General features: G+C 39.7%; 1 protein-coding gene across 1 annotated transcript; it reads left to right on the top strand.

Moving 5' to 3' along the window:
* The first annotated feature begins 80 nt into the window (after positions 1-80).
* On the top strand, positions 81-18,369 carry NDUFS1 (NADH:ubiquinone oxidoreductase core subunit S1). The gene is made up of 19 exons (XM_051786860.1): positions 81-341; positions 808-875; positions 1,114-1,205; positions 2,627-2,734; positions 3,838-3,914; positions 4,002-4,083; positions 4,193-4,323; positions 5,041-5,226; positions 10,082-10,216; positions 10,614-10,728; positions 11,697-11,842; positions 12,454-12,582; positions 13,314-13,443; positions 13,926-14,086; positions 15,634-15,788; positions 16,373-16,548; positions 17,304-17,438; positions 17,636-17,708; positions 18,020-18,369. Exons 2-19 carry the CDS (start codon positions 812-814, stop codon positions 18,109-18,111), a joined length of 2,187 nt encoding a protein of 728 aa, XP_051642820.1. The 5' UTR covers positions 81-341; positions 808-811; the 3' UTR covers positions 18,112-18,369.
* The last annotated feature ends 9,371 nt before the right edge of the window (positions 18,370-27,740 follow it).

Genomic DNA, 27,740 nt, shown 5'->3' with positions numbered 1-27,740 from the left:
GCTGGCACAGCGGAAGTTGCCGAATTGAGCGAAGAAAGAGACGGAAGGAGACGGGAATTGCCGAGGGCAGGACGGTGTATGAGTGACGGTGGCCGAGAAGGCACTGAGCTACTGGCGGAAATTGCCGAGTTCCCTCGTTCGCCGGTAACCTGCCGGAAATCCCCGAAGCGGTTCGCTCCGGAGATTGCCGAACGCCTGCCGTCCTCTCCGGAGGTTGCCGAAGGGGGCTCCGGAGGTTGCCGAAGGCGGCCGGGGCAGCGGCGGAGAGGCCCGAGGGCGCCGCCATAGAGGCCGAGCGGAGCGCAGCCGGTCCCGCGGCGCCGCTGGCCGTCCCGCCCCAGGTAACGGCGGCGCCGCCGCGGCGCGGGGTCCGCGGGCTGGGGCGCGCTCCCGGCGGCTCCTCCCGTCGCTGCTCCCGCTGCCCTTGGCGGGATGGGCGGCGGAGGAGACGCCTCCAAGGTGACCCCCGCGCCGGGCAGCGGTGCCGCCGGCCGGGCCCCGGGGACGGTGACACTGACACCGAGCCCGCCCCGCCGGGCTGCGCCGTCCGGCCGGTGGGGCAGCGGGGCCGGCGCTCCGTTGCAGGCGGAGAGGCCGCGCGGTGCCATTCGTGTGTGTCACGTATAGATTGTTTTGATTTTCGTATCTTGCGTTTGAAGGAACTAACGTATTCTCCTGTAACTGTACCTATTGATGCATACGTACCTTTTTGCACCTGGTAGATACAGGTGTTTACTCGTCTTGTTTAAAACCCGTCAGCAAAAGTTTGAACTGATAAAAACAGTGCTGTTTTCTCTCCTACCAAAGCACCATGCTTCGACTGCTTGCTGTCCCCAGGACCTTAGCTGGGGTCACCCAGTCCTCCAGAGTATGCGGTAAGTCTGGTTCACACGTGTGTCTGTGGTGATAAATGTACGTGTGCGCGTTAAGGTATGTGCAGTTCGCTTAGTGAAGGGCACGTATGCGTACTTCACTTGCAGCTAAGGAATTGTGCTGATTCTAGAAATGGGATTCTCTGAGCACTGTATGAGTGCAAGATAAGGGAGTGTGGGATCTGATGTTTGCATCGAGCAGTAGCCGAAAGTTTTTGTTTTCTTTTTCCATGTCCTTCAGGGCGCACAACTGCAACAGCAGCCAGCAACCAAATAGAGGTGTTTGTGGATGGCCATCCTGTATTGGTGAACCCTGGAACCACAGTACTTCAGGTGTGGGGAACGGCATTCTGAATTTCCTTAGACTCCCCATCTCACTTTTTGCCGGCCTGTTCTGTTCTATACAGCAGAAAACCACCCACCTTTACATTGTTTCTTGCAATTCTTTAGGGGCACTTTCACTGACTGTGATGCACTTTCATGTGACAGAAATCCACTGGGGAGCTCATGGTTTAAAAAAGAAAAATCTGCCATGGTTGTCTGGAAGAAGATGCATGCAGCATCAATCCCAGCTGCAAATATTTATGCAATGCAATAAGAGACTTTGATAAATTCAGGTTGAAATTCTGTCTTTGAACACTACGTGACTTAGTAGTCTTTCAGAACCTGTTAATCTTGTATCTTGTTAAAGTGATGTCTCTGGTAAATGAGGGATTACCTCTTTTTAGTTATTCTTATGATTCAGAGTGCTGATCCTTAGCTGCTTTTATTATTCTTGGTGCAGAAAGAAAGGAAACCTGGACCTCCCAGCTTGTACTTAGCATTGTTGCTTTTCAGGCTAAAATTTCAGGTAGAACTTTTTCTAGTCAAACTTCTTTTTAAGAAGCTGTTAAATGGGGATGCGATATAATGGGTACATTATATGTACATTAGAGTACATAGTTTATTTCAAGATATAGCCCTCACTCTTCGGATAAAAGTTACTATTTAGGCATTAGAATGCCCCCAGCAGGAGTGTAAATTTTTCTTAAATGCTATTTTTTTATTAGCTTTCCAGTTTTGCTAATGTGATTTTTTTTTTGGTAGAAATTGTCAAAAAATTATATTTGCTTAGTTCTTTGTTTTTGAGTTTGGTGGTATTTTTGGCAGGCATAGCTAGTGCTATAGCATAGATCCCATCATCTGTGGGGGTTTTATGCAGGAAAGGTTGTCCTTATCTGTTCTCTGGAAATCTGCTGTTTCTGTCCTCCTGTCTCTTCTTCAGCCCTGGCATGCAAGAATGTTTCTTTGAGTTTGGAGTCTGCTGAAGTTGAAGATTGACTATGCTCAAGTACCCTTATACAGAGCATCCATGTTGTTGAATTACCTGAAATGATTATGCCCCTCGTTGTTCCCTTTATGTTTTTCAATTTGTACTGTGATGCACTTTTCTTTAAAGAATGTATGTGTTCTTTAAAAAGTTAATAGTATTGCTAGTGTCCTATCTATTATTGGGGGAAAGCATGAAAGAGGTCAGTTCTCATTTCCTCAATCAGTTACAAAGGTTAGAAAAAAATATAATTGATATCATGATATTGTTCTGCTTCATCACAATTTTTTATTTATGGTCACTTCTTAAGATAAAAGATCGAATGTACTGTACTCCTGAGCACTAACAGTTTGTTAGTCTTTGAAAAGCTGCATAATGTTTTCTGAGGTGGAATTGAAAGGTATAGCTAAGATTTAATTTCCCTTTGTTTCTTATTTTTTTATAGGCCTGTGAAAAGGCTGGAGTTCAGATACCTCGTTTTTGTTACCATGATCGTCTCTCTGTTGCTGGAAACTGTAGGATGTGTCTTGTGGAAATAGAGAAAGCTCCAAAGGTATTTTTTGTGTTTCATAGAAATTGCAATTTTTTGCTGTGCTTAGGGCCTAGTTTAAATCTTGTAAATGTTTGTATTATCAGTAGCACATGAATTGTTGTCATTCAGCTGCTCTCATCTCCCCACTGGACTGCAGTGATTGCCTATGGATCAAAGTCAGTTCTCAGGTTATTATGGATTATCTTGCTCCTGGACAAGATAATTTTTCCAAGAACATTTGATAGCTGTGTATTTGCAGTCAGACATATTTTTATGCTTTGTAATTCAGGCTTCAGCCACACATTTTCAGCTGACAGTACTTGAGTAGTAAACTTCAGATACTGTATGAATTCAGCTGTAGGATTAGTGTCTGCAGGTTTGTTCTCCCTAAGTAGAGATTGCAGTTATTTAGTAGTTTGTATCTTAATGCATTGATATCTCTTCTGAAATCTCTTCTGAAGGACTGAACAGTGCTATTAAGAAATCTATGCATGTAGTTGAGGCATTCGTTTGGAGTTTAGTCTTGGATTACACATTTATATTCACACATAACATTTTTTTGCTCATCCCAACTTCAGTTCCATAGTTTGAGCTTTCTGTCTCTGGAAAGGTTGGGTTATCACTAAAGATGGAAGTCATGAGGTGATTGAAAAGTAGAAGGGACTAAGTTACTCAGCAGGAATTTTTGTAATCTTACAGTAATCTGTAAGATTACAGTGAAGAATTTTTTTCCAAGACTCTTTATAAAGGCTTTGTGCAAATAAATATCTTGATCCATACTCTGGTACATTCAGTTCTAGAGGTTTTCCAGATGTTCACTGCAGCTTTTTGATTTGCCTTATATTTATTACAACTGACGTTCTTACTGCTGTAACTACTTGAATTGAAAACCAAAAGTGTAAAATTTTCAACTCATAAATAAATCATAACTATTTTAACCTTTTTATATAGAAGATTTTTAATAAATATGGCTTCTAATGACTTTCCTTGCAGACCTTTTTATTTGTACAACATGTTAAATTAATAACATACCTGTGTAAGAAGTGGAGGGAGGAGGTTGGGGTTTGTGCCTATGCTGAGAAGTATTATGCTGTGTTCATGCTTGCTTTTTATGGTGATTGCAGCCAGTTGCTGCTTGTGCCATGCCAGTTATGAAGGGCTGGAACATACTGACAAACTCTGAGAAGTCCAGGAAAGCAAGGTACCTTTCTTTTAGCCTCCTTTAGCTGATTAGTTGTACTATCTGCTAAATAAAGTTGACACGAACTTCATTTTCTGAACCTAACAGAGAGGGTGTAATGGAGTTCCTGCTGGCTAATCACCCATTGGACTGTCCTATCTGTGATCAGGGTGGAGAATGTGACCTACAGGTACAACATCCGATTAAATTGTGTAGACTTATGTATTAATACTCCTGTCTTAGATGAAATTGTGCTTTCCAGCAGCCTGGATATGTCTGTTTTCTGTTGTCTGTTCTAGGATCAATCGATGATGTTTGGCAGTGATAGGAGTAGATTTAGAGAGGGAAAACGTGCTGTGGAGGACAAGAACATTGGCCCATTGGTCAAAACAATCATGACTCGGTGTATACAGTGCACTCGATGCATCAGGTAATGTCCTTTGTTTTTCACTGCAGAGTTTACTGAGCAGGCATATTTCTATCAGTTAGTTACTTGTGGAAGAAACACCATGAAGGGTAATCAGTTTTTTTAAAATTTCTTTTCTGACTGTACTTAAGAATTTTATTTCTGGTAGTGAATGATAGCTGGTTTCCTGGAGCTACCAGACAGGTGTTACAAAGGAAACAGATATGGCCAAAACATGAAAGTGAAATCAGAATTCTACAGGGCAGAACTGGTCCCATGGTGTTAGTGCCAGAATGGATACGTGCCTTCCTCAGCCACAGTTACAAGATTTATTTATTCTTAATAGCATCTGGTAGCTATATTTATGCTGTTCTGTAGTCCCGAAATGCAGTATCAGCCAACTTGAGCCAGGTGGAAAAGAATACTGTGTACCCAACCAGTTCTAGAAAGAACTTTTTAGTTAGGACTAATATTGGACTCAGTTTGTGAAATTCACTGAGCACTGAACTGCTCTGTTTTTTGATACAACTCCCCCTAGTTTTTGCAGCCTTTTGTAATGAAATTCTGCAGATGTATGGTCCTGTATATGATGGTGCTGACTAATGTGTCTGAACAATTGTTTTCTTCTTTCAGATGTATGAATTAAGGCTAATGTTTTACCTTAAGAAAATGAGATGAAGGCTAAAAAATGTTGCTGTTGTACATTGCAGATTTGTTTTTCCTTCTTTGTGCATCTGCCAGGTTTGCTAGTGAGGTTGCAGGGGTAGATGACTTGGGAACAACCGGAAGAGGGAATGATATGCAAGTTGGTACTTACGTTGAAAAAATGTTCATGTCCGAGTTATCAGGAAATATTATTGACATCTGCCCAGTTGGTGCTCTTACCTCCAAGCCATATGCCTTTACTGCACGCCCATGGGAGACAAGGTAAGTATCTTAACTCACTCCGAAGACAAAGCTTTCTGTTTGTCGTATACGTTATCTTAGTCCATTTATGATACCAAGGGTTTTCTCTGAGTTTATTTTCTGTGTTTTTGTTGTAGACTTTTCCATAGACTGAATCTAACAAGAATTCTGTTACTTACAGCATTTTCAAGAAAAGAAAGAATGTTATAGTTTGTAAACTGTTCTTCCCTAATTTTTACCCTAAAATGTACTGATGCTTTGTAAAAGATGTGTGTAAAGGAAAATTCAAATTCGTTAACTCAGTAATTGTTAAGGATGTTATTTTAAATATCTTGTAAAATGAAGCTCTTTTATTTGTATCTAAAGCTAAACCTACAGCACTTTTTGTTGTTTTGTTATGCACTCAGTATAACTGTTGGGCTATAAATAATGCACCCTCGTGTTGCCAGTGCAGATCCACTTGAGCCACTTCCAATTAGCAGATTGATCCACCTGCTGGTTATTTTGATGGTCTTCAGTGACCCAGCTCCTGGGTACATGAACATCTATGTGATGTACCTTTACACCCAGGTTCTCTACCTGAGCAGCAGTATCTTGCCAGAGTTCAGCAGCCCAGCTGGGCTTTCCCCTCCCCTGACAGTTGCTCTGCTTCCATCACTGCAGCCAACCCTGGAGAGCATTTGCCACCATCCGTGAGTCAGTACAGAGATGTTTCTCATCCAGCCATGTCTAAAGCCACCTGGATACTTTCACTTCTGCAACCTGACTCAATTCACCTTGTCTTTCAGCAATTTCTGCAGTTTGCTGTGTGAGGCTCCACACAGCAGCTTTCCATCAGTGAACAGCTCACATGGCTTCTTGTTTTCTGATAGTTCATTATACAGTGGAGCTTCTTCAGCACGTGCCACCTCCTCCTTGGCAATATTCCAAAATCTTTGCCTTTTGGCCAGCTCATGATCACTTCCAAAATTCTTGGTGATTGGAGTTTTGTGTTCAACCTTGTTTTGTGATCAGTGTGACTCACTTAACATCATGCAGCTGATGCTGCATGGACTGTAGAGGGGATACCCAGCCCCACACCCGCAGTCAGGGTGCCAGGAGGAGCTGTACTTCTGAACCAGTCACTTCTGAGGCGCCTCGAACACCTTCACGTGCTGCCAACATTGCAGGGCTTGGATCCTCTCTATCGACGGCTCCAAAACCCTACAGGTGACCTCGAGTCTTCCCTGGTACTCTCTGTCAGAGGCTCCAGGTAGGGCTGTTCTCCCTGGCTATGGTGTAGAGCATGTTTTTAACATCTTGTCTTGCCCAGACTGGCCCAAGGGCTACTCCTCTTTAATTTGTTCAAAGGCTTGTCATTGCTCAGGGCCCCATTTAAAATCATTCATCTTCTGGGTCACTTTATATAGAGAGGGCTTACAGTCAGACTGTAATTTGGAATATACATTCCCTGAAAACCTATAAGGACTGAGAAGGCTTGTGTTTTCTTTTTTGCTCATCAGTAGAGACATAGCTGTTACTTTGTTGATCACATCCATTGGGATCTGATGACATCCATCTTGCCATTTTATTCCTACAAACTGGATCTGCTGTGTAGGTCTCTTGACCTTACTTTGTTTTATGGCAAAACTGGCTTTCAGAAGGATTTGGACCATTTTCTTCCCCTTCTCAAAAACTGCTTCTGTTGCCCCACATGATGATGCCACCAATGTATTGCAGGTGTTCCAGAGCTTCACAGTGTTCCAGTGCAGTCCGGATCAGTCCGTGGCAGATGGTAGGGGTAGTTTCCACCCCTGGGGCAGTCTATTCCTGGTGTACTGGACGCCTCTCCAGGTGAAAGCAGGTTGTGGCACCAAAGGGATTGAGGAAAACGCATTAGTGGTATTAGTTGGGGCGTACCCCTGGGCTGCTTCTGACTCCAATTCATACTGAAGTTCCAGCATGGCAGCACTCGGCAGTGCTGCATTTAGGCCATTATAGTCTACTGTGCCAGGCCACTGGGTCCACACAGGCTCATTATCCTGGTTGTCCCATTCCTCTGCCTAGCTGGAGGCAGTGCCCCTCTAGTCCTGGTCATAGTATTTGCTGCTCACTTTTTGCAAATATGAGTGAGAAATCCCTTCATCAAGAATAGAAATAAGATCAGCCCTTCTACTTTGTCAGAGTAACTGCCCTCTGTAGACTGGAGGAGCAGTTTTCCTGGAAGAACCTCATTTGTGATTGATTGTTTATCCTTAAAACTCACATGTGCTTAAAACACTCAGATCCTTAAAACTCACATACCTGTGACTCTAGGGTTGAGGTAGATTTTCCATTTCCTTTCCTCCTGTCCTCTCCGTGGTCATGCAGGTAAAGCCACAGGGTGGTTACATACCCACTATATCCTCTCTCTTGAGTAGAGGAAGGCTTAACTCCTAATAGCTGAGATAGAGGTGAGCAGAAGGATCTATCCTCTTTGAGTTGCTGGACCCGTTTCTCCACAGCTGAGATGAGGGAGGAAGAGAGACTTTCTTTGTATTGCCAGAGTCAGCCAGCCAGTTCATCGTCCCTTTGTCCCTCTCCGTCTCTCCAGGTCATTAATGCCAGTGAGTTGGTATACAGTGATGGTGTGCTCCATACAAACTTCCACCACATGGGTCACGTGTACCTGACTTCGGGATCTTTGGCTAACTGCTTGTTGTCCAGGTCTTCATAAAACACGTCCCATATGGCTAATTCCCTCAGGTACTGCATACTGTTCTCTATGGTGGCTCACTTGCCTAGGTGATGTATAACATCTTCCTTGAAGGGATACCTTTCCTTAACACCTGACAGGAGTCACCTCCAGAGGCTGAGGACTTGTGCCCCTTTTCCAATTACTTTGTCAATGCCCCTTCCCTAGAAAGGGATCCCAGCTATTTGGCTTCCTTAATTTTAATTCCAGGCCACTGGCCCAGTTATCCCTACATTGAAAGCTGCCAGTGGACAAAGTGCTTGCTTGAATAATGGCTGAAGTCTTTTCACATATCTTGCAGCTCACTCAGGGATGGGGATCATGTGTTTACCACCTTGTTTATCAATTCTTCCTTTTCCTCTTCTCCAGTCAATGGCTGCTTCTCTTTCTTCTACTGTTCTTCTGATGGCCTTGCTTTGGAGGAGTCTGCCTTTTCCACTTCCTCCTGCTCTCCCTTAGAAGCAGCTCCTTGATCCCTTACTAAACAAGCCAGCTTCCACTTTTGATATTTCTTCTTGTGTATAGGGGTGACTGATACTGGCACAGTTGGTTCTTTGGTGTATCCACAGTGCCTGTTGTGGGGGTTGGTGTAGCAGAAGTGCCTGACACTTTGTCATCAGATCCTGTGACCTTTTCCCCTGCAGATACCAAATAGTGTTGAACAGGATTGGATAGGTCTGGGCCAGGTCCCAGCATGTTGCAGTGATTTGTGTGTCTCTGGAATTACCAGGGTGACAGCATAGTGTTTCCAAATATTTTACTAGTTTTTCAGGATTCTGCATGTGTTCTGGGGTGAAATTCCAAGATGTTGGAGGTGCCTACTGTCCTAGATACTTGCCCATGTTATCCCACACACCCTACCACTCATAACTCTCCAGGCTTGGGGCAGATGTCTGGGTGGTATTCTAAGTAGCTGTTTAACCCTAAACAAAACCTGAAACACATCCAGGAGACACAGAATCATAGAACGTTAAGTGTTGGAATGGACCTTAAAGATCATCTGTCCCCACCCCCCATGCCATGGGCAGGGACACCTGTCACTAGACCAGGATAACCCTTATCCAAGCTGGCCTCAAACAGACAAACGTGCTGGTTTGAACATCCCAAGGATATTTAAAATCCTCAAGAGCTATTGTAATTAGTCTGGCGGAGAAGGGGAAGGTGGAGGAAGGTGTCTCCCCATAGACTGGCGCTCCGAGAAGGTGAAGGGTGTAATTACTAACCGTGTCCGCGGGGTGGCTCCCGGAGCACAGAGGTGGCTGAGTGCAAACACCAGATCAGTCTCACGACCAGGAATTTTGTCATGTCACAAAACACTTTTACACAGTATGACAGAATTATGTCCTTAATCCACCCTCCAGAGATCATAAACAGCAAACAGGGAACATATCTAGCCAGTAAGGTGTTAGATAGCACAGCTCTGAGGATGCGTGCAGCAACTCCGAGACCAGCAATTATTAAACTAATACAATAAATGCTTATAACAAATTTGTTTTAACATACGCTGGTCAGATCTGTTGTTATCTCAACCCTCAGTGCCCCACACTGGGTGCTTAAAAGGACTGTTGTGGTTTAACCCAGCAGGCAGCTGAACACCACACAGCTGCTTGCTCACTTTAGCCCCCCTTGCCCCATGGGATAAGGGAGAGAACTGGGGGGAAAAAAGTAAAATTTGTGGGCTGAGATAAAGGCATTTTAATAGGACAGAAAAAGAAAATTATAGTAATAATGATAAAAGAATTAGAATGCACAATGCAATTGCTTGTCACCTGCCAGCCAATGCCCAGCCAGTCCCTGAGCAGCAGCTGCTGACTAGCTTTCCCCCTGGTTTATATACTGAACTTGACTTCATGTGGTACAGAACATCCCTTTGGCCCGTTGGAGTCACCTGTCCTGGCTGTGTCTCTCCCAGCTTCTTGTGCCTTCCAGCCTCCTTGCTGGTGGGGCGGGGTGAGAAGCTGAAAAGTCCTTGATTTGGTGTAAACGCTGCTTAGCAACAACTAAAACATCCCTTTGTCATCAATACTGTTCTTGCCCTAAATCCAAAACACAGCACTATACCAGCTAGTAGGAAGAAAATTAACTCCATTCAGGCCAAAACCAAGACACTGTTGCTGCTTGTGTATGAAAAACTGTAAGTGGTTTATTTGTTCTTCTAAACAGGAAGGTAGAGTCAATTGATGTTCTTGATGCAGTTGGAAGCAACATTGTGGTGAGCACAAGAACCGGAGAAGTGATGAGAATTTTGCCAAGGCTGCATGAAGATATCAATGAGGAATGGATATCTGACAAAACAAGGTGTGTGGGAAGTGTTGGTAACCACACGGGTGTTTAAGCAAGCATTAAAGGCACACTTTGCAGAACCAGAAACGTGAACATAGCACTGACTTCTGGTTTCAGCTGTTAATATTGTAAAGCTATAGTGAAAAATAATTGGTAAAACATGTTTTTAATTCTGTCATTGAAGTTACTGGGTTTCTAATGTTCTGATTTTTGTAGCTTTTTTTCACAGTAACTTTTATTTGTATCGCTGATTGTTTTGCGTGTTTTTGAGAAAAAAAAGTTAAACTTTCAGGGGAAACATTTCTTTTTTCTAGCAGTCTGCAATTATTAGAAAATTTGGTCACAGCATGTATTTAGTATACACAATTATCTTTGTCTTTGCTCTTTAATAATATTCCTGGTATTTACTTAGGTTTGCTTATGATGGTCTGAAGCGTCAGAGACTTACTCAGCCAATGATCAAAAATGAGAAAGGACTATTTGTTTATGCCTCATGGGAGGATGTATTAACTCGTGTTGCTGGTGTGGTAAGAACAATTTTCAATATAGGTAGTGTAAAATTAATTTCCAAAAGTGGATGTATTATTAATATCAAGCCAGCTATATAAAGAAAGCTTTTGACTTTAGGGTTAGAGGGGAGCAGTTGACTTCTAATCCATTATGTTTCCACTTAAATTTCTTACTTTGACTGTTATTTCCTGTTTCATGGATTGGACCTTCTAAAGAACTTTGTGTTATCATGGTTTCATTTGGAGCATTGGGAGAGAAATTACTTTTATTTAAATAGGAAAGTAAACTGCTTCTTCAGAAATTTAGGAGGAAGCAGCTTTCACAAATACTCTGATCTACCTGAAGATATTTTTAAATTTATTTAAACTATCACCGCTTTTGCCATCAAAGCCATTAAATCTGTATTACTTATATCTGAATTGTGCTTTCCTCAGTGCTTTCTCTGTGTAGTGATTGATTCTGCAGCTCAAATGAAGTGCTGCATGACTGCTCTGGATTTTGATTAAAAATTTTATGTGGGTGAAGTAGAATTGAATAACTGTAATTGAACTTTCCTCAAGGATGTTTTTGCCCATGGTAAAGTAGCAGGGTTTGTTACGAAAGCTATTGCTTCTCATGTAACACTTTTGAGTTAAGTTTACTACCCGAGACTGTGTTACAGAAGTTTGTATTCTGTCTGCACTGTGGCTTCATTAAAATAAAAGCATTCACCAATCTTTCCCTCCTCACCACACCAAATGAGAATTAGCCACATCTGAGCAATAACTCAAGTGGGAGAGACCTGCATAGAATACAGAGAGCTGTTCTTTGCTTATCATGAGTTCTGAAGCAGCTGGAGTTGCTGCTTATCAGTTTGTGCTGCTCCAGGCCAGTGGTTGCACCGCTGGCTTTGGCACATCCTAACATAACAAATATTTGCCTGGGCTAAATGAGAATTTACTTCAGTGGTTTCCTTCATTTATGCTTATACTTACTTTCTCTCCAGCTACATGCAGTTGAAGGTAAGGAAGTAGCAGCAATTGTAGGAGGACTGGTGGATGCAGAAGCACTAATAGCTCTGAAAGACCTTCTGAATAGACTAAATTGTGATACGCTCTGCACTGAAGAGATATTCCCTACTGCTGGAGCTGGGTAAGATTACAGGCAAAGTCTGCCTGTAATTAGTATGTTAATAAACTTTCCAGTTTGCAGATTGTCTCTTGGCAAGATTCTGAAATGACCAAGGATAGCAATTGCTGATGCATTAGCAGGATTTGGTCAAATTTACAGTACTCACTTATAGAAAATATTTATAGATTGTGAGTTGATGCATATAGCACTCCACTATAACAAGGATTGCACACCTTACTGTATGTTGTGCTTTATGTACTGATGCTGCAGTTTAACAGTCAGCTACTGAAAGCCAGGTGCACTCTGTTGTAAGTTGGATTATTTAGTCTGTTTCTGTTTGTGTTGTGAAAACTGTAGTACACTTATGATCTTGTAAACTGTGAAACAGAAGATTAAGTTAATGAAGGCTGTCAGTAACTGTAAATGTAGGAGACAGCTACATTGTAATTTAATGTTTTGCTGTCTCATGAAAAACTCTTCTTATTTGGGTTAGTAATTTGGATTGAGAAACCTCTTCTTTCCCTTTCTTTTCCTGAGATAAAAAAACATTTGGAGCACCTACCGTCTTTACCACAGCTTCATTCCTTCCCTTTACTGAATTCTCATCCTCTTCCTTACATCTTTTCTTATAGCACAGATTTACGCTCTAACTACCTGCTTAATACTAAGATTGCTGGAGTGGAGGAGGCAGATGTCCTACTTCTGGTTGGCACCAATCCACGCTTTGAGGCACCGCTTTTTAATGCTAGAATTCGAAAGAGGTTTGTATTCCTTGGTGGTGAATAAGCATGTGAATCCATCTGGATTTAACAGAATGCTTTGTTGGAGCTGCAGGCAGTAACTTGGGAGCATTCATTTAGATGGGCTCATTGGATTTAGTTCACCTTTTAGTAAAGGGAATGGTGATTTATGTGTGGAAAAAGGGTGTCTCGTTTCCCTGTAGTGTAGAGCTAGTTCATTCTCACTTTGACATTTTACATTAAGTTCATCTACTCAGACATTTATTCCTTTGTTACATTACACAGACACCTCAGATTTTCTATTTCATAAAAGTTTGTTAAAGCATATTCCTTAAAGGTTTATTTTCAGCATCAGTTTGCTCCCTTTTGTAGTGTTGTAACAAATCAGATGTGCTGAGTTTAGAAACAGTCATTCAAGTTTAACATTTTCTCTGGCAAGTGGTGTGGCTTTCCCAAACTTTTGAACAGAGCTAATTAAACATTGATAAGATATGTCAGTATGAGACAAGCAAGGTTTATGGAAGTCCTGTACTGGTCCTGGAATGTATGTAGAGCAATAGTCCTCTTTAAAAAACTTTAGGCTTGCTTAATAGTCAGAATGATGCTAAACTGCATGCTACCAAAGCAATGAATGCAGTTTAAATTCCTTTGAAATCCTATTTCAAGTTATTGCTAAAATTACAATTAGTGGCTTTGGTTGAGTAAAACTCTATATTTCTTTAATTTTTATAAAATATTTGCTGTGTTTTCAGCTGGCTTCACAATGACTTGCAAGTGGCCGTTGTTGGCTCTCCTGTGAATCTGACCTACACATACAACCACCTAGGAGAGTCCCCACAGATACTTCAGGATCTTGCTTCTGGCAAACATGCATTCTCCAAGGTACACACAACTTAAGACTGTGATGTTAAATTCCACATGTATTGAGTAAGAACCTGAATTCCTCCGAAACAGATCGGAAGAAGAGTACCATGTTGTATATGGGGTTATTTGCTTTTAATCAAATGCACAGATGAGGTGATGATTACTGTGCACCAAGTATATGTAAACTGTTTAATGTATTCAGGTGTGTAAACTTTGCAGTGCAGGAAACTCTTGAATTATTTCTTGATATAAAACAGGCTGTTTCAGGTGCTCCTGTTTCCAGCATGTGTGGTTATCAAGGTATAGTTCTGTATTGACGTGGTAGTTTACTGTTTATAGCAGTTTCTCCTGGCTTTATCTCCAAATGAAACAATGACCATTTTGGAACCATAGCTTTGCGTGGAAGACTTACGGAGAAATTTTGGGACTTATTACATTATCTGCACCAGGAATTGTCTTCATAGCTGTGGAATGAATTTCTTGATTCTTTACCTGCACAGGTCCTCGACCAGGCCAAAAAGCCCATGGTGGTGGTGGGCAGTGCAGCCCTGCAGCGCAGTGATGGAGCAGCTATCCATGCTGCTGTGTCCACCATTGCACAGAATGCCAGGACTAAGAGTGGTGTTGGTTCTGACTGGAAAGTCATGAACATCCTCCACAGGTTTGCTTTGAAACTTTTTGGGGATGAGCTTTCTTTTACATTGGGCCCACACAGGTTACCACAATGTATGTGTGCAGATTTCTTTGTGTACACACAAGCAGCTTAGTGGACTAAACTTACAGGGAATATAAAAAACCAGAAGTACAAACTAGCAGAAACTTTTTAATAAAAATAGGTTCCTTGACCTAGCAAACTCCATGAGATTTCATTAATCTGTTATATTCAAATGCAGAATTTAAAGTTTCAATTTAGAGGTATAGAATACAAGAGAGCTTAATAATATCTACCACAGTGCTCAGCAGGATGCACAGCAGACCAGTGTCACTTGCTAAATGACTGCACTTTATCTTGAGGAAGAAAACAAAATGGCAAGAGTATTTAAATAATAGGGTTTCTTTTAATATTCCTTTTACTCTGCAGTTTCTTAGCTGAATAGTTAATAGAAAAGCTTAAAATGTTTTCATTTTAGAGCTTTTGACCATAGTTATTCAGTCTGTTGTGACAGTACTCCTTTTAATAGGCAAGCTTCTCTTGGACAGTCCTTCACCACTCCCTTTCTGAAATTCCTACTGTCCAACTGACACCTCTGTAAAGGAAAAATTATTTCAATAAATGTAGTGGCGCTCAATTCCAGAGACTCAACGAAGTCCTTCTGCCAGAAGCAGCTTCATTCATGTAAAACTAGTGGAGTAAGAGCAGGGCTTGGTCCTCTGAAGGAAACTTGAATATAAAATCCTGCTGTTGAAACTGAAATATTCAATACCAAAACACTGATGAGTTAACCCTCATGATACTTTTTTTAACTGTGGTTTAGCAGTCTTGGATATTATTGACTTCCATACTTCAGGTGCACCATCCATTCTACCTTAAGTGTAAAAAGCAACCTATTGAAACCCCTATGTCTGACTGTTAGACAAACATGAGTTACATTGGAAAATCTGTTCTCTACAGAGAGAATCTTTTTTTGCTTTAAATAGAATTGTAAGTCTGGCACCTGATTATGCAGGATTATGCAAAACTGTTTCTTTGAAAAAGGAAAAGACTGCCAGAAAATGAGAATTATTATTTCATTCTTTTAAAAGTATTTTTATGTGTGAATAAATGAATAGTGATGAAATAGTGGTCTTAAGTCTTTGATGATTTAGGGTAGCTGATGGCCCAAGAGCTGGTCTTTCATCTTCCACGAGTACCCTAAATTAAAGGCTTGATGAGCTCAATTCATAGCTGAAATGTCATTTGGAGCATCAAGATTCACCAGTGAGCTGCCTGGCACTAGGCCCTGACTTGGAATGTCTCCCTTTATTTTTGCAATCCCATCGTAAATAGGTGGGATTCCCTGTGAAAACTTCAAATGGCATCAGTCTGTCAAAATGCAAAACTGACTCAGTACTCTGTCAAAAATTTCATCTGCCTTTGTGCTTCTTGTTTGTCCTGTTACTATTAGGAACCTCTTATGTCCCATAGTTAGAAAAAGAAGTCAGGTCTGTTCTGATGGGAGAGGGAGAATTGTGAAATAACTTAAAGTCATAATGTGTTTGTTCCTACAGGGTTGCAAGCCAGGTAGCTGCTTTGGACCTGGGTTTCAAACCAGGAGTGGAGGCAATTAGGAGAAATCCTCCCAAAGTGTTATATCTTTTAGGAGCAGATTCAGGTTGTGTAACGCGTCAAGACTTGCCAAAGGATTGTTTTATCATCTATCAAGGTAATTAGTAGATGTAAATTAAGAAACACTGCTCTTTTAATAGCTGGAGAAAAAGCCTAAACAGTGACGTAAAACCCGTTGAGAAATTCTAGACTTTGTTTTCTGCCAAGAAATAAAACTTCTAACGCATAACTGAGATACTGATTACCTGTTTCTTGGGTAAAAATGGGAAAGTGTTGATGAGTAATAAGGGAATATAAACCAGTATAGGTCTTCTGGAACACAGCTTCAGACTTGGCAGACAAAATGGCATTGGTTTCCAGCTGTTTTATTGTATGAAAACCTGATGTTGATTCACTACGAATCCTTGTTCCAAGAGCTCCCCAAATCTGAGTGACTATAGAGACTGAACTATCATTTACTCCTGCTTGTAGTCCATTCATTCTCCCCAGAGTATTTGGCAAGTAAGACCTCAGAGCAGTCAGCCTAACAGGCTTCATATTACTGGTTAAGCAAAACTTAGAAACTTCTTTTTTTTCTGGGAACACAGAAATTCTGTGTTGTGTTAGTAAAGCATTTCTTTTTATTTTGACTTACTTATGTCTTACATGACTGTGTACCATTTCCTCTTTCTGTGTATTTAGGGCATCACGGTGATGTGGGAGCTCCCATGGCTGATGTTATTCTCCCAGGAGCAGCATATACAGAGAAGGCGGCCACCTACGTGAATACTGAGGGTAGGGCCCAGCAGACAAGAGTAGCAGTAACGCCTCCTGGGATGGCAAGGGAAGACTGGAAAATCATTAGAGCTGTCTCTGAGGTACTGCTGCTGTTATAAATTGCTTCAAGTAAAAGTATACTGGGAGGTTAAGTTCCTTTTTGGAAACACTTCCACTTTTTAATGTAAAAAGAGGTACATTTTCAGGGAAAGAAATAACTGTAGTTTTAAGAAGTAATATTTTGTATTGAATCCTTTGTTATTTCTGTGAGTTAAATAATATTGTTTCGCTTTTGAGGATAGCACTGACATTGTAGCTGCTGTATGCTGTTGGAATGCATAATGGGTGAAGCTTTGAATGCAAATTCTGTAGGTCTTCATGAAGTGCTTTAGAGGAAACTGTTGGGAGGATGCAGTCTCTTGCTCTTTAGAAAGAAAACAGCATGGACTCTTGAGGACAGGATCTGATAAGGATTAATAAGTCAAATATGTGCTTACTAGTCACAGGGAATAAGATGCATTGATAATTGCATCAACTTTTATCTCATTTGGTGGTAAGCTGAGGAAAGTACAAGCGACATCTATATGGAAAGAGAAAAGTACTTCTTTTCTTTTTTCCTTTGTATAGCAAACAGGACAGGCTGTTTTTTTAACCTGGGGAAGTGTTGACTGTGTAGGCATCAGAAGTCCAAAAGAACACCGTGACTTTGCTTCGGTTTGTACACTCTAACTGCCTGTGTTTTCAGGAGTGTAGATTTTTCCTGATTTTACTTTAGGTATGTTAATGGATTGGTAATCTAAACCCCTACGAATTAAATCTCTAGACTTGATGGCATTTCTTTCTGTGAATCTCTTAGTTGGCTGGTATGACCTTGCCTTATGAGAACCTCGATCAAATACGGAAGCGTTTAGAAGAAGTATCACCTAATCTGGTTCGATATGATGATGTGGAAGAGGCTAACTACTTCAACCAGGCAAATGAATTGTCAAAGGTAACCAAAAGAGAAGCATCTTGGCATGATTTAGTGCTGTTATATAGCTTGATGCTTTTTTTAAAATGGGCCTTCTTCATATGTAGTACGACAAGCATTCTTTGACCTACACTGAATGCAGAATTCCCTAAACAAATACTTTGGTAATGAGTTCCTATCATAAAGGTGACTCTCTTTCTTTTCCTTTCCCATCGCAGTTAGTGAAACAACAGCTTCTTGCTGATCCTCTTGTTCCACCTCAGCTCACAATAAAAGACTTTTATATGACAGGTATGTATAGTGTGGCCTTTCCATTCTGAGATCAGCAATACATTGTATTTAGCTTTACAGTAAGATTCTTATGAGGCATTTAAAGTTTTCCACTAAGAGTGGAAGTCTTTTGACTTTTTAGTCTTTCAAAGAAACAAAATTTTTCAGTAAAATTATTTAGAATTTACATAAAGCACAGACTATTTTCAGCTAAGCAGCTTAATATTTATCGTCTTTGTATCGTCTTGTACTAAATTTCTTTTATATTGTCTCTGCATACAATTTTTAACATAACAGTTACAACACACTGACGTTTGGATTTTTTTTTTCAGATTCCATCAGTAGAGCATCCCAGACAATGGCCAAGTGCGTGAAAGCTGTTGTTGAAGGTGCTCATGCAGTAGAAGAGCCATCCATCTGCTAGAGACTAATCAGAATGCTAGCACCTCCATCCAACTATTTGTTGCAGTTAACTGCTGTGACTGATACATTTTTTTTTTTCAAAATCTATTTGACAGGCTGTTGTATTTTTTTTTTCTTCATTCACATTTTCATCACTTCAGATAGTCCCATAATATTACAGGACTGTTGTTATGTCTAAGAGAACACGCAGCACTCAACATACTGTACCCAGAGGCAGGGTACAAGATGATTGTATACAAATAAATTATAATACCAAACAGTCCGTTATCTGTGTAATTCATGTAGCTCATGTTTCTTCCATGAAAAGAATTCAGTAAGAAACTTGGACTCAGTAAATCTTGATTTGCTAGGAACAAGTCTACATGACAAAAATCCTAGATTGTAACTTTCTTCCAGAGTATCCAGGTGTCTTAATTTTAAGCCCTGGTTAGAATGTGAGCATGCTATTTTTGTAATGTGCTTTCAAAGCAAGTTGCCCCTCATACCTGGTTTTGTCAGTGTTCAGAGCTATCACTCCTCCAGGTATTGGTATGTTTCTCCATTCCGTTTCAGTTGAGAAGCTACTCAGGTAGGAAATAATTTTGGTGTGAAAAAGAACAGCAGTCTTCACACAGCTTCCACATGCTTTAAAAATCAGCAATCAGATAAAAGCCCTTTACACCAGTTCAAATACAGAAAAGATCTCAGAATAGTTTCACTGTGCACTGATCTTTTTATAGCAAAGTGGGGGAAGGGGTTGTGTTTGACATTTTTTGGTTGGTTGGTGGTTGGTTTTTTTTTAAGCTTTAGAATGAATTCAGTGATTCTCTACTATAGTGGTTAATGTAAGTTTGGAAGAAGGATAACTTCCTTTTCAGCAGGGCTTAGAGTAATTCTTCCAGGAATCATCTAAATGGGAACAGTATCATAAAGCCATCACTTCCACTGTATTATTTAAAAAAGAAAGTGTTAATTTTGCATGAGGAAAAGCTACATTTTTCAGTGTAGTATAATCATGAGTGCATGGGAAGGCTGCTGTAGAAGCCTTAGCTTTATAAATTTCTTTTTTCTTCCATGCTTGAAATTTTTCAGTAACAAATAATTTTTTAGAAATTTTCTTTCTGCCCCGGAAAACTTCCTGGCCATCCTGGTATATCACAGTGCTTACACGAGCTAAGTCTTAAATGTTGGGTATTGTTTTCTTGTCGTGATATACAAAAAAAAAGGCAACTATTCACTTTATTCAAAGATACTATAATGCCTGTTAGTGAGACATTGAGAGATACTGCGTTCTGTTTTTAATGTGGCAGTTCACAGGACCTCGTAAGTGTGTGTATGTGACCAAGTATAGCATAAAACCTTCATGCTGTCCTTGTGGAATGCTACTTCTTTAGAAGGAAGAGGGGTTTGTTGGCATACAGAAATAGAGATATGGGACATATCCCAAATGGTTTAAGAAGAAAGGGTGTAGCTGAATCCTATATTCAGCAAAACATTTGGTTCTCAGGTTGCTGGGATGAAAACTGTTTTTCCCCCTGAAAATCCATGTTGTACAAACACAGAAGAATAAGTTCAGCTGTGCAACAAGTCAGTTACCACTTCAGAATTTATAAAGGTTCAAAGGCTTTAGATATTTTTTTTCTTAAATGTTATTGCATTATTTAACTCTGGGAGCTCTGGAACACTTTTTGGGGTTTTTGAAAGCTCTACATCCTTCAGTTAGTATGTATAAAGATTCAAAAAGTGTCCAGCCCTTATCTGGAAAGGCAAAAAAGATAAGTACATGTGCTGCTGCCTGTCCTCTTTCTACCCTCTTTCCCACCTAACTAGTCACCAAATACAGAATTTTTCAGCCAAACTTGGTAATAGCAACAAGGCTCTGTACAAATTTGACTGTTAGAAACTAGATAGTAAAGACAAATCTAAATTAGCATTCTTATCAACTGAGCTTACAGTGTAGCCCTTCCCTTATCTCTTCTGTTTGCTCTGCGGGCTGGACAGTCAGTGCACATGTGGACTTTTGCCCAGGTAGCAATGAAATCATAGCAGGGGTCTGCAAAAGAAAGGAACTGACATAGGCTGGGCAAACTACTGGAACAAAAATTACAGAAACAGGGCTATTCATGCAATTTACCTCTGCTTATTTAAAAGAGAACGTTTACAGTTAGTGCTACTACTTGCTAGTCCTGAAGCTTCAACCTCAGATTAGAGAATTATGAGAGAGCAGCGATGAAGAGCTGGGAGATAAACACGCTTCACGTATTGTTCCTGACTGTTAAAGTAAGGGCTGATGGGCTGGGTGATGCACCGCCTGAGCGGTCAGCGCTGGAGGTGGGCGGGGGCTTTGTTAGGCTTTGGTTTAGAGCTGAGCCCAGATCCGCCCGAGATGCCACTCCCCGAGTGCAGCCCTAGTGCCACCTGGTGGCCAACCGGCAAAACTTCTCACCGGGTTCATCGTCAGTTCTTATCTCGCCTGTTCCCGTCGCTCCTGCCTGGAGGCAGCCTGACAGAGAACAGGTATGTGTGGGCACAGATGGATGCGGTTAGGCACCCATGCTCCGAACACAGCACCGTGTACACACAGCTCGTGCGTGCAAACAGTTAACCCCAAACACGCAAAGATTAAACCTGCTTCTTCTGTAGTCTTGTCTTCAGCAGGTGGTGAGGAGTGGAGAAGGAAAAGGGTGTGTTAATTCAAGGTAAAACCCTAAGCACTTACACTTTCAAACAAGTTTAGGCCAGGTGCAGTCAGATCAAAGAGAAACAAACTGCAGGCAGATTTAAGCATCTAAGCTTAAAGCTGTGATTTTAAAACAAACAAAATTTAAAAAAACCCAACCTGTTCCATAGCCACCTTACTGAAAGCACCAGCAATCCCACAGGTACATCCTTATAGTTCCAAAGGGAGAGTGATTTAAACCCTGGGCAATGCAGTGAGCTTCTTCAATAAAAAGAATGTGGTCCCAAACAGAAGTCAAGTCAAACAGATATGTTCTTAGTAATACTCTGAAACATCCAACAAAATTAGGCCAGTCATATAAATAGTTCTAACTTATTTTTAATGTATTTTGAAGCATAGCTAAAGGCAGAAAAGGAAGTGTCTATAGCATTTCCCCAGGAAGTAAAAGATTTGGGATCAGTGCCTCTTCTGAGGCTGACAGATTCTTGCAAGACTGTCTGCTACATGATGCTTGGGGGATGTGCTGTATTTTACTATTGAAACCAACAGAAAAGCAGCTCAGGCTCATAGCTCTAAAGAGAAAGCAGAGTAGCAGACTGGCATCAGCTTTAATCCAAAGAGAAAAGGTAATAAAACTTCACTTCCATCCCTGTCCCTACATCCCCGCTCCTCATAAAATACTCCAAACAGTCGTTAAGCCAAAACATCCTCTCCCAAAAGAAGACAGTCTCTTAATAATGATTTGTTGTGTTGTTCTTCGAATGTTCAATTAGATGAAATCACCTTTGGTGATGAGGGGTTGAAAGACTGACTCTTTTCAGGCACTCACAGGACAGAGAGTGCTAACAAGCAAACCAACAGAAGAGGATTTCATAGCGAATACCAACATGGAAAAAAGGTAAAAATAAGTAAATGGGGAATTCTGGAGAGCAGCTAAAAGTTAAGGACTTCACTGACAACTAAAGTAAGCTTTTTATCAGGAGTATAAGAACCCCACAAAATGTCAAAGCATGTTAAGTTCTCCCAGAGTTACCTGATAAGTTGCATTGCTCAAGAAACAGCTTTTAAATTCCTATTTAAAACCAACAACAAAAAATAAACACAAAGCCAAACAAAACATGCTATTATTAATAGATGTTAACATATTGTTATTATTATTCATAAAATGCTAAATGGGCCCAAGTACCTTTGGGAACAAAAGACTGAAATTAACAGAGAGTCACAAGGAAAACTTTGTTCAGAAATGTATGCCAAATCCTTCACTCTGTGCGTGGCCCTCTTCCTTGTGTAAGGTTTTATCCAAAGGACACTTTACAGTAACACGTATTAGCTGATGGAATGATGTCAGCAACATGTCCCACAGTACCTAGGTAACCCCAACTCTCCACAGGTGAGCACAAGAGAAAAATGGCACAGAGAATCATAATCAACATATATAGAACCTTGTGATTCAAACAGTATGAGTGATTCCATAATCAGCAAAGCCTGTTATGCTAAACACTGCTAATAATTTTTGTTTTCCTCCAGCTACATGCAAGAATCTATTCACAGTGCCTAATGCTGAGAAGCCTACTGAGATTTAGAAGCATAATAGCTAGTAGAGACATCTCCTCACTCAGCCAATACTGTATTCTGAATATACTTAACTAATTTAACTTATAAAAAAAGTTTTATTTCTTCTTGTCACCTTCTGTACACCTGTGTTTATGTTTGAAATGGATCAGAGATGAGAACCATGTATCAAAAAGAAACAGTAATACTAAGAACAAAAAGCTTCATGTATAACAACTAACTTTCAAAATCCACTGGAATCTCATGACCCTCCACACTAATTAAGCCTTATGCTTTGATGTTAGCTCAGCTCCAACTATTTTTGAAAAATCCTGCAAGCTTTTAATTTCTCAATTATCCATCACAGGATATTCCACACTTTTGTTGGAAGCTACTCTCAGAAGACTAAGAGATCGCTGATCTGGTCCAGAGTGCAAATTCTCATCTTTCCAATTTGCAGTGGTGACCAATACCCACTGTACAATGAATGTAAATGAACATCTGGACTAATAGCAGAAAGAAGGACTGGTGATAAAGTGTGTAGCTTCTTAACCACTACAATTACAGTTAATGAAATATCAATAGACAGAAGCAGATAGTAAAAATACAATTATATACTTTGAATTAACAGTGGGCTTCCCAGTAAAATGGGATGGTATTAAAGCATCCTGTTGGGACAGTTTATTCCATTCGTCTATTTAAAGAAGTCTCCACAGATGCCCAACGTACTCTGGACAACCGTCCCACAATTAACAGTCTTACTATTTTGTCTTTGCTGAGCTTTAGGAAGACAATACCATTTATTTAATGCAGATTAAAATACACATTGATAATGAAGAACAGATTAGTGAAGTCTTATTTAATTACTATTTTCAGTACAGTTCACTATCAATTAATTATATTATCATGTAATAGCTAGCATACATCTTATCCCAATTGGTTAAACAGTTCTGCAACCATACTCCTACTGAAATCCTATTGCTCAAAAAATCTTTAATGAAGCCCCTAAGACTCAGGAAAACAAGGCCAGTCATCTGTACTTTATGTTGCTTTGCTAGCATCTATGACTTTAAATGAAGTAAGGCAAAGTTACTCGGTTGTACATATGGTTTGTCCTACACTTTCAGCTGTGCTACCTGCCATGCAGGAGTGCACTAAAACATGGGTTTGAAGGAGTTTAGCAGATGAATCAGGAAACTCAATTTATGCCATAACTTGGGTGTATTTCCTAGAGAAAAATCCTCAAACTGCAGACATTGTTTTTAACATAGGGACTGTGATGTTTGGAAAAGTGGCAAAAAGCATGCTGGTTATCAAATACATATGACTGCAGCAGACAATAACTGAAATCCAGATATGCTAGAGACAACCACTGCCATACAATTTCCATGTTAAAGAATTGCTGAAAAATAAGAATAACCATTTGTCAATAGTACCAATATGCTGGTTCAGCCTGACCCCAGAACTTGCCACTATTAAATAAACCAATACCACATAACAGCTGCTCAAGACATTGCTTAGAAGAATGTATAGGATCATAACTGTTTTTTATTTAATTTGTCACCCTTTTCAGTCTTTAAACGCCTGAAGACAAGATCCTCTATACAAATGTGGCTGTCCATATATGAAAGTCTCTAATTAACCTCTATACACTTCCCTTCACAACATTCACCTGCATTTTAAAAAAATTGCTGATCTCAAGCATTTGAAGACATTGGAACTGTTTCCTCAGACTGTGTGTGTCTTTCAAGGAATAATACCAAGATGCTGACATTATAACACTATTTGTGGAAAACCCCAGACTCTTCATCATATTCACAGAGCTTAAGTCATGCTCCAGAAATTCTTGAGGTCTGCACTCAGGGTTAGTATGACCTTGTGAGAGAGTCAAGGTTCGTTTCTTGATGCAGTTTCCTCCAGTAACTAGTACACAACCTAAAGCATCTATTTCATTGCTTTTATTAGACTCACAAAGCTTATTCACTATGTCCCTGCCCTCTGTCTCACTATTAGTACAAGTGAGACACATCAGCACAATATGCCTCATTAGCCAAGAACCAGTGATTTACAGAACATTCATGTTCTCTGACCACTCTGTGCTCAAGCACACAATAAGTTTCCTGGCTGGAGCAGTTGATCCAGGGATGTGGCTGCTTTAAAGTTAAGGTAGACAGACCTATTCTGTTACGAAGTAATGGAATTTACAGAATACAATTCTGCATGTTGTACAGAGAATGTTTCTGCTTTGCATTCACACGCTGTCCTTGTACAGTAATCTCATAGCCCAATTTGTTCTCCAGTGTAACTTCAGAGCACTGCTACTCTATCAAATACTGCATCTCCCAACTTAGGAGTCTTGACTATAAAGATAAGTAAATCTTTTTCTTAATCTTTTAATTCTACATTACTAAAGCTAGCAGACTCTGCTCCTTTAGGTTATTACCGTGTAACATTTTATTGTAGCAAAACAAATAAAATAATATTTGCATTTTTAGTAAGTTAATGAAAAGCAAATTACTCTCGAGTAAATAAAAACAGTTTTGTTAAATAAACTCCTCCATCAAGTATAAATTTTTGTTTCTCTTGAATGATTACACAATGGTCCATGTAACTAAGATCTACTGAATTTTTCCTCTTTACTTTGTCTTCCATTTTTTTCGTACAAGATACTAAAAAATATCCCATTTCAAGTTTTCCTACTCCAGACTAGATTCAAAACGTTTCTCCTTTTGCTTAGCATTAAGCTTCTGGCTTCACAATTAACACACAGATCAAACAGATCTCAGGATGTCACCAAAATGTGTAATGCTACTATAATGCATGTTTAAATTTAGGCATGCAAGTAATCCGATTAAAGCCAGTATCTGCAAAGTCAAGCACATAAGCCAAAGAAAAGGTTCAATATTGTTTCTGTGTTCAGGTTCTCAAGTGCATTCACAGCCACTTCTCTAAAATGTTGTATCATCTGCATTCCATTAAAAAAATACTATCCCAAGATACTAAGTGTGTTGCACAGATTTTCCCAAGAGTACCACAGAGAGATGCAGCATAGACTGGTTGTTCACAGTGTGCCTCTCTTCCTAAAACATAAAAATATCTTAATAGTCCAATGAAGAAAACTTGAATTATACTTGAATTATAGTGATTACAGCTGAAAGTAGCAATTCTCTTGTTTAACACAATGGTAGATACAAGACATTACTTTGTGCACAAATTTGAATTTGGTATTCTAGCAAATCCTACTGACTCGGTAAGAGTTTTATGCAAGGAAGTATAGAGGGATCCTTCAAACACTTCTGAATTATTAATCAGGCCTGCAAGCACTTGCAAACCTGGGGTCTGAGAATTTGGCCCTTTACTTATTTAGAATAAAAGGAAATTAGATTATGCTGCATTTGTTGAATTTCTAAATCCATTGAGATAATTTATTTGTAATATTTCAAAAGGTTTGGGTTTTTTTAATCATCTCATACCTGCCCAACATTTGTAAATCCTGTCATTCCCATAATGAATTTTAAGTATAGAATTTAAAAGTAGTTTCTGTCAAAATAGCTTACAAAAAGAATCATCATACTTCATGGTCCAAGGCACACAATAACCACTGGTAAAATTATGAAGTACCCTAATTATTGCATTACTCCTATACAAAATCTTTTGAAATACAATAAAGCAGGAACATAATTGATTTTTCTTTTTTTTGGTTTTCTAATGTCAGAGAGGAATAATGCATTTAACAGATTAATAGTCTGATACAGAAAAAAAACCTCCTATGCAATAACTCAATAGAACACAACACTGGATTATTAAAATGTGCAAGGTAGACTAACCATAATTTAAAAATTTTCAGCTGAACAAAAAATAAAGTTTGACACACAGACCTGCTGACTTTTAACTATAGTTTAATTCAAATTTGTTTATCTAAATGAAAAACCCACTATCAACACAAACTACACTCACCATAACGGGCTGGGCAAACTCAAAGCATATTTTGAAATGTGGCTGTACATAAAGACAGCAATTTTTTTCCCTAATATTAAAGGAATGGAACTAAACCAACATATTTCAGATTTGACAGGGGAGAGGTTGATAACATGCTAAGTAATTCAGTACCTTCATTCACGTGACCTTAGTCTGACTGCAGTTCAACTAGCCTATACCACCTGAATAATTCTTACAAGGGAAAAAACATAAATTAATGTATAGCTCATTAGTTTCCTAATTATTTCCCCTTCCTTCGAGACAAATAAAATGGCATCTTTACAGTTCATTTCTGTGCATAATACTACTGCAAGAAACATTATCATAGGTCTGCTGAATACAGAGATCAGTATCTTCACCTCTAGATACACCATAGCATCTCACATTGTTTTGACAGCATTTAATATATCTTTTACAATCTAATAAAAGCATCTGCAACAACCCCCCCCCCATTAATTTATATTACAAGACACTGTAATATAAACTTACAGCATTTCTCAACTCTGTAAATAAGTCCAGAATAAGATTCATAAATGTAAGGAACAAAGCCCCCAGATCAAAACAATAACTTAAAAAGAATCAAACCGAATTATTAGAAGGCTGCAAAGTGCTTTGAAAACATTAAAACCAAAACTCAACTATTGCCCCCAAATTTCTTGCTATGAGTTCTGTTTTTGCACATCCCATCCTGAAGGGCAGACAATGCTACATTTATGACAGCACAATTTCTCAGATATATATATATCTCACAGGTTTCCCTCACTTGCATTAAATCCTCCACAGTTTCTCTACATACCCTACTCTAGAAAAATTTAAAAAGTAAAAATAAAAAATAGCATTTTTTCCTACCTGTACATTCAGCTTTATTTATAATGGCTTGAAAGAGAGAAAGACGTTAATAGTACAATTGCACCAAACTATCCTACATCCATCTCAGCTGTTCTACTGACAGTATGAGTACCAAAAAAAAGTTACATGAACTTTCACAATTACACATCAATTTTTAGCATTATCACGCAATGACAAAAAAGTTATCAACTTTATACATACAGAAAAAATATTTTTTTAAGAACCACAAAGTTACTAAAAATATATATTATACCATACCTTTTTTTTTTTTTCCCAGAGAGTTGATCTTAACAGGTTATAAAGAAAATTATTTCTTCAGCCACAAGTCTTTGTATTTTATTTTTATTTAAAATAAAAAGTCACACAAATGATAAAATATTTTGTTTTGGCCATTTGGCTCCCTCCGCCAAATTGACACTTTATAAAAACCTTCTGTACTTTTTTCCCCCTCCCTCTCTCCCTCTCTACTACCTCCAAGATGGTAGGAAAGTTGTTGTTTTGGAGGGCAGAGGAGCCGCTCTCTGATGTTATGTCCTCTCGGTGCCTGTAGTGGTGCTGTAGGAGGCTGCTGGCTCTCTTCTTGAGCAGCCCCA

This window comes from Manacus candei, unplaced genomic scaffold, assembly GCF_025592945.1.
Source record: "Manacus candei isolate 608988 ecotype Guabito, Panama unplaced genomic scaffold, ASM2559294v1 h1tg000023l, whole genome shotgun sequence".
NCBI classification, from domain to species: domain Eukaryota; kingdom Metazoa; phylum Chordata; class Aves; order Passeriformes; family Pipridae; genus Manacus; species Manacus candei.
The sequence above is the reverse complement of the archived record's forward strand: the minus strand, read 5'-3'. Positions and strand labels throughout refer to the sequence as shown.

Excerpts from the sequence above, each read along its gene's own strand:
- NDUFS1 (XM_051786860.1), top strand. The coding sequence starts at position 812 with ATGCTTCGACTGCTTGCTGTCCCCAGGACCTTAGCTGGGGTCACCCAG. Across the intron at positions 2,735-3,837 it reads AAATAGAGAAAGCTCCAAAG|CCAGTTGCTGCTTGTGCCAT; the intron begins GTATTTTTTGTG and ends TGGTGATTGCAG. Across the intron at positions 12,583-13,313 it reads AATGCTAGAATTCGAAAGAG|CTGGCTTCACAATGACTTGC; the intron begins GTTTGTATTCCT and ends CTGTGTTTTCAG.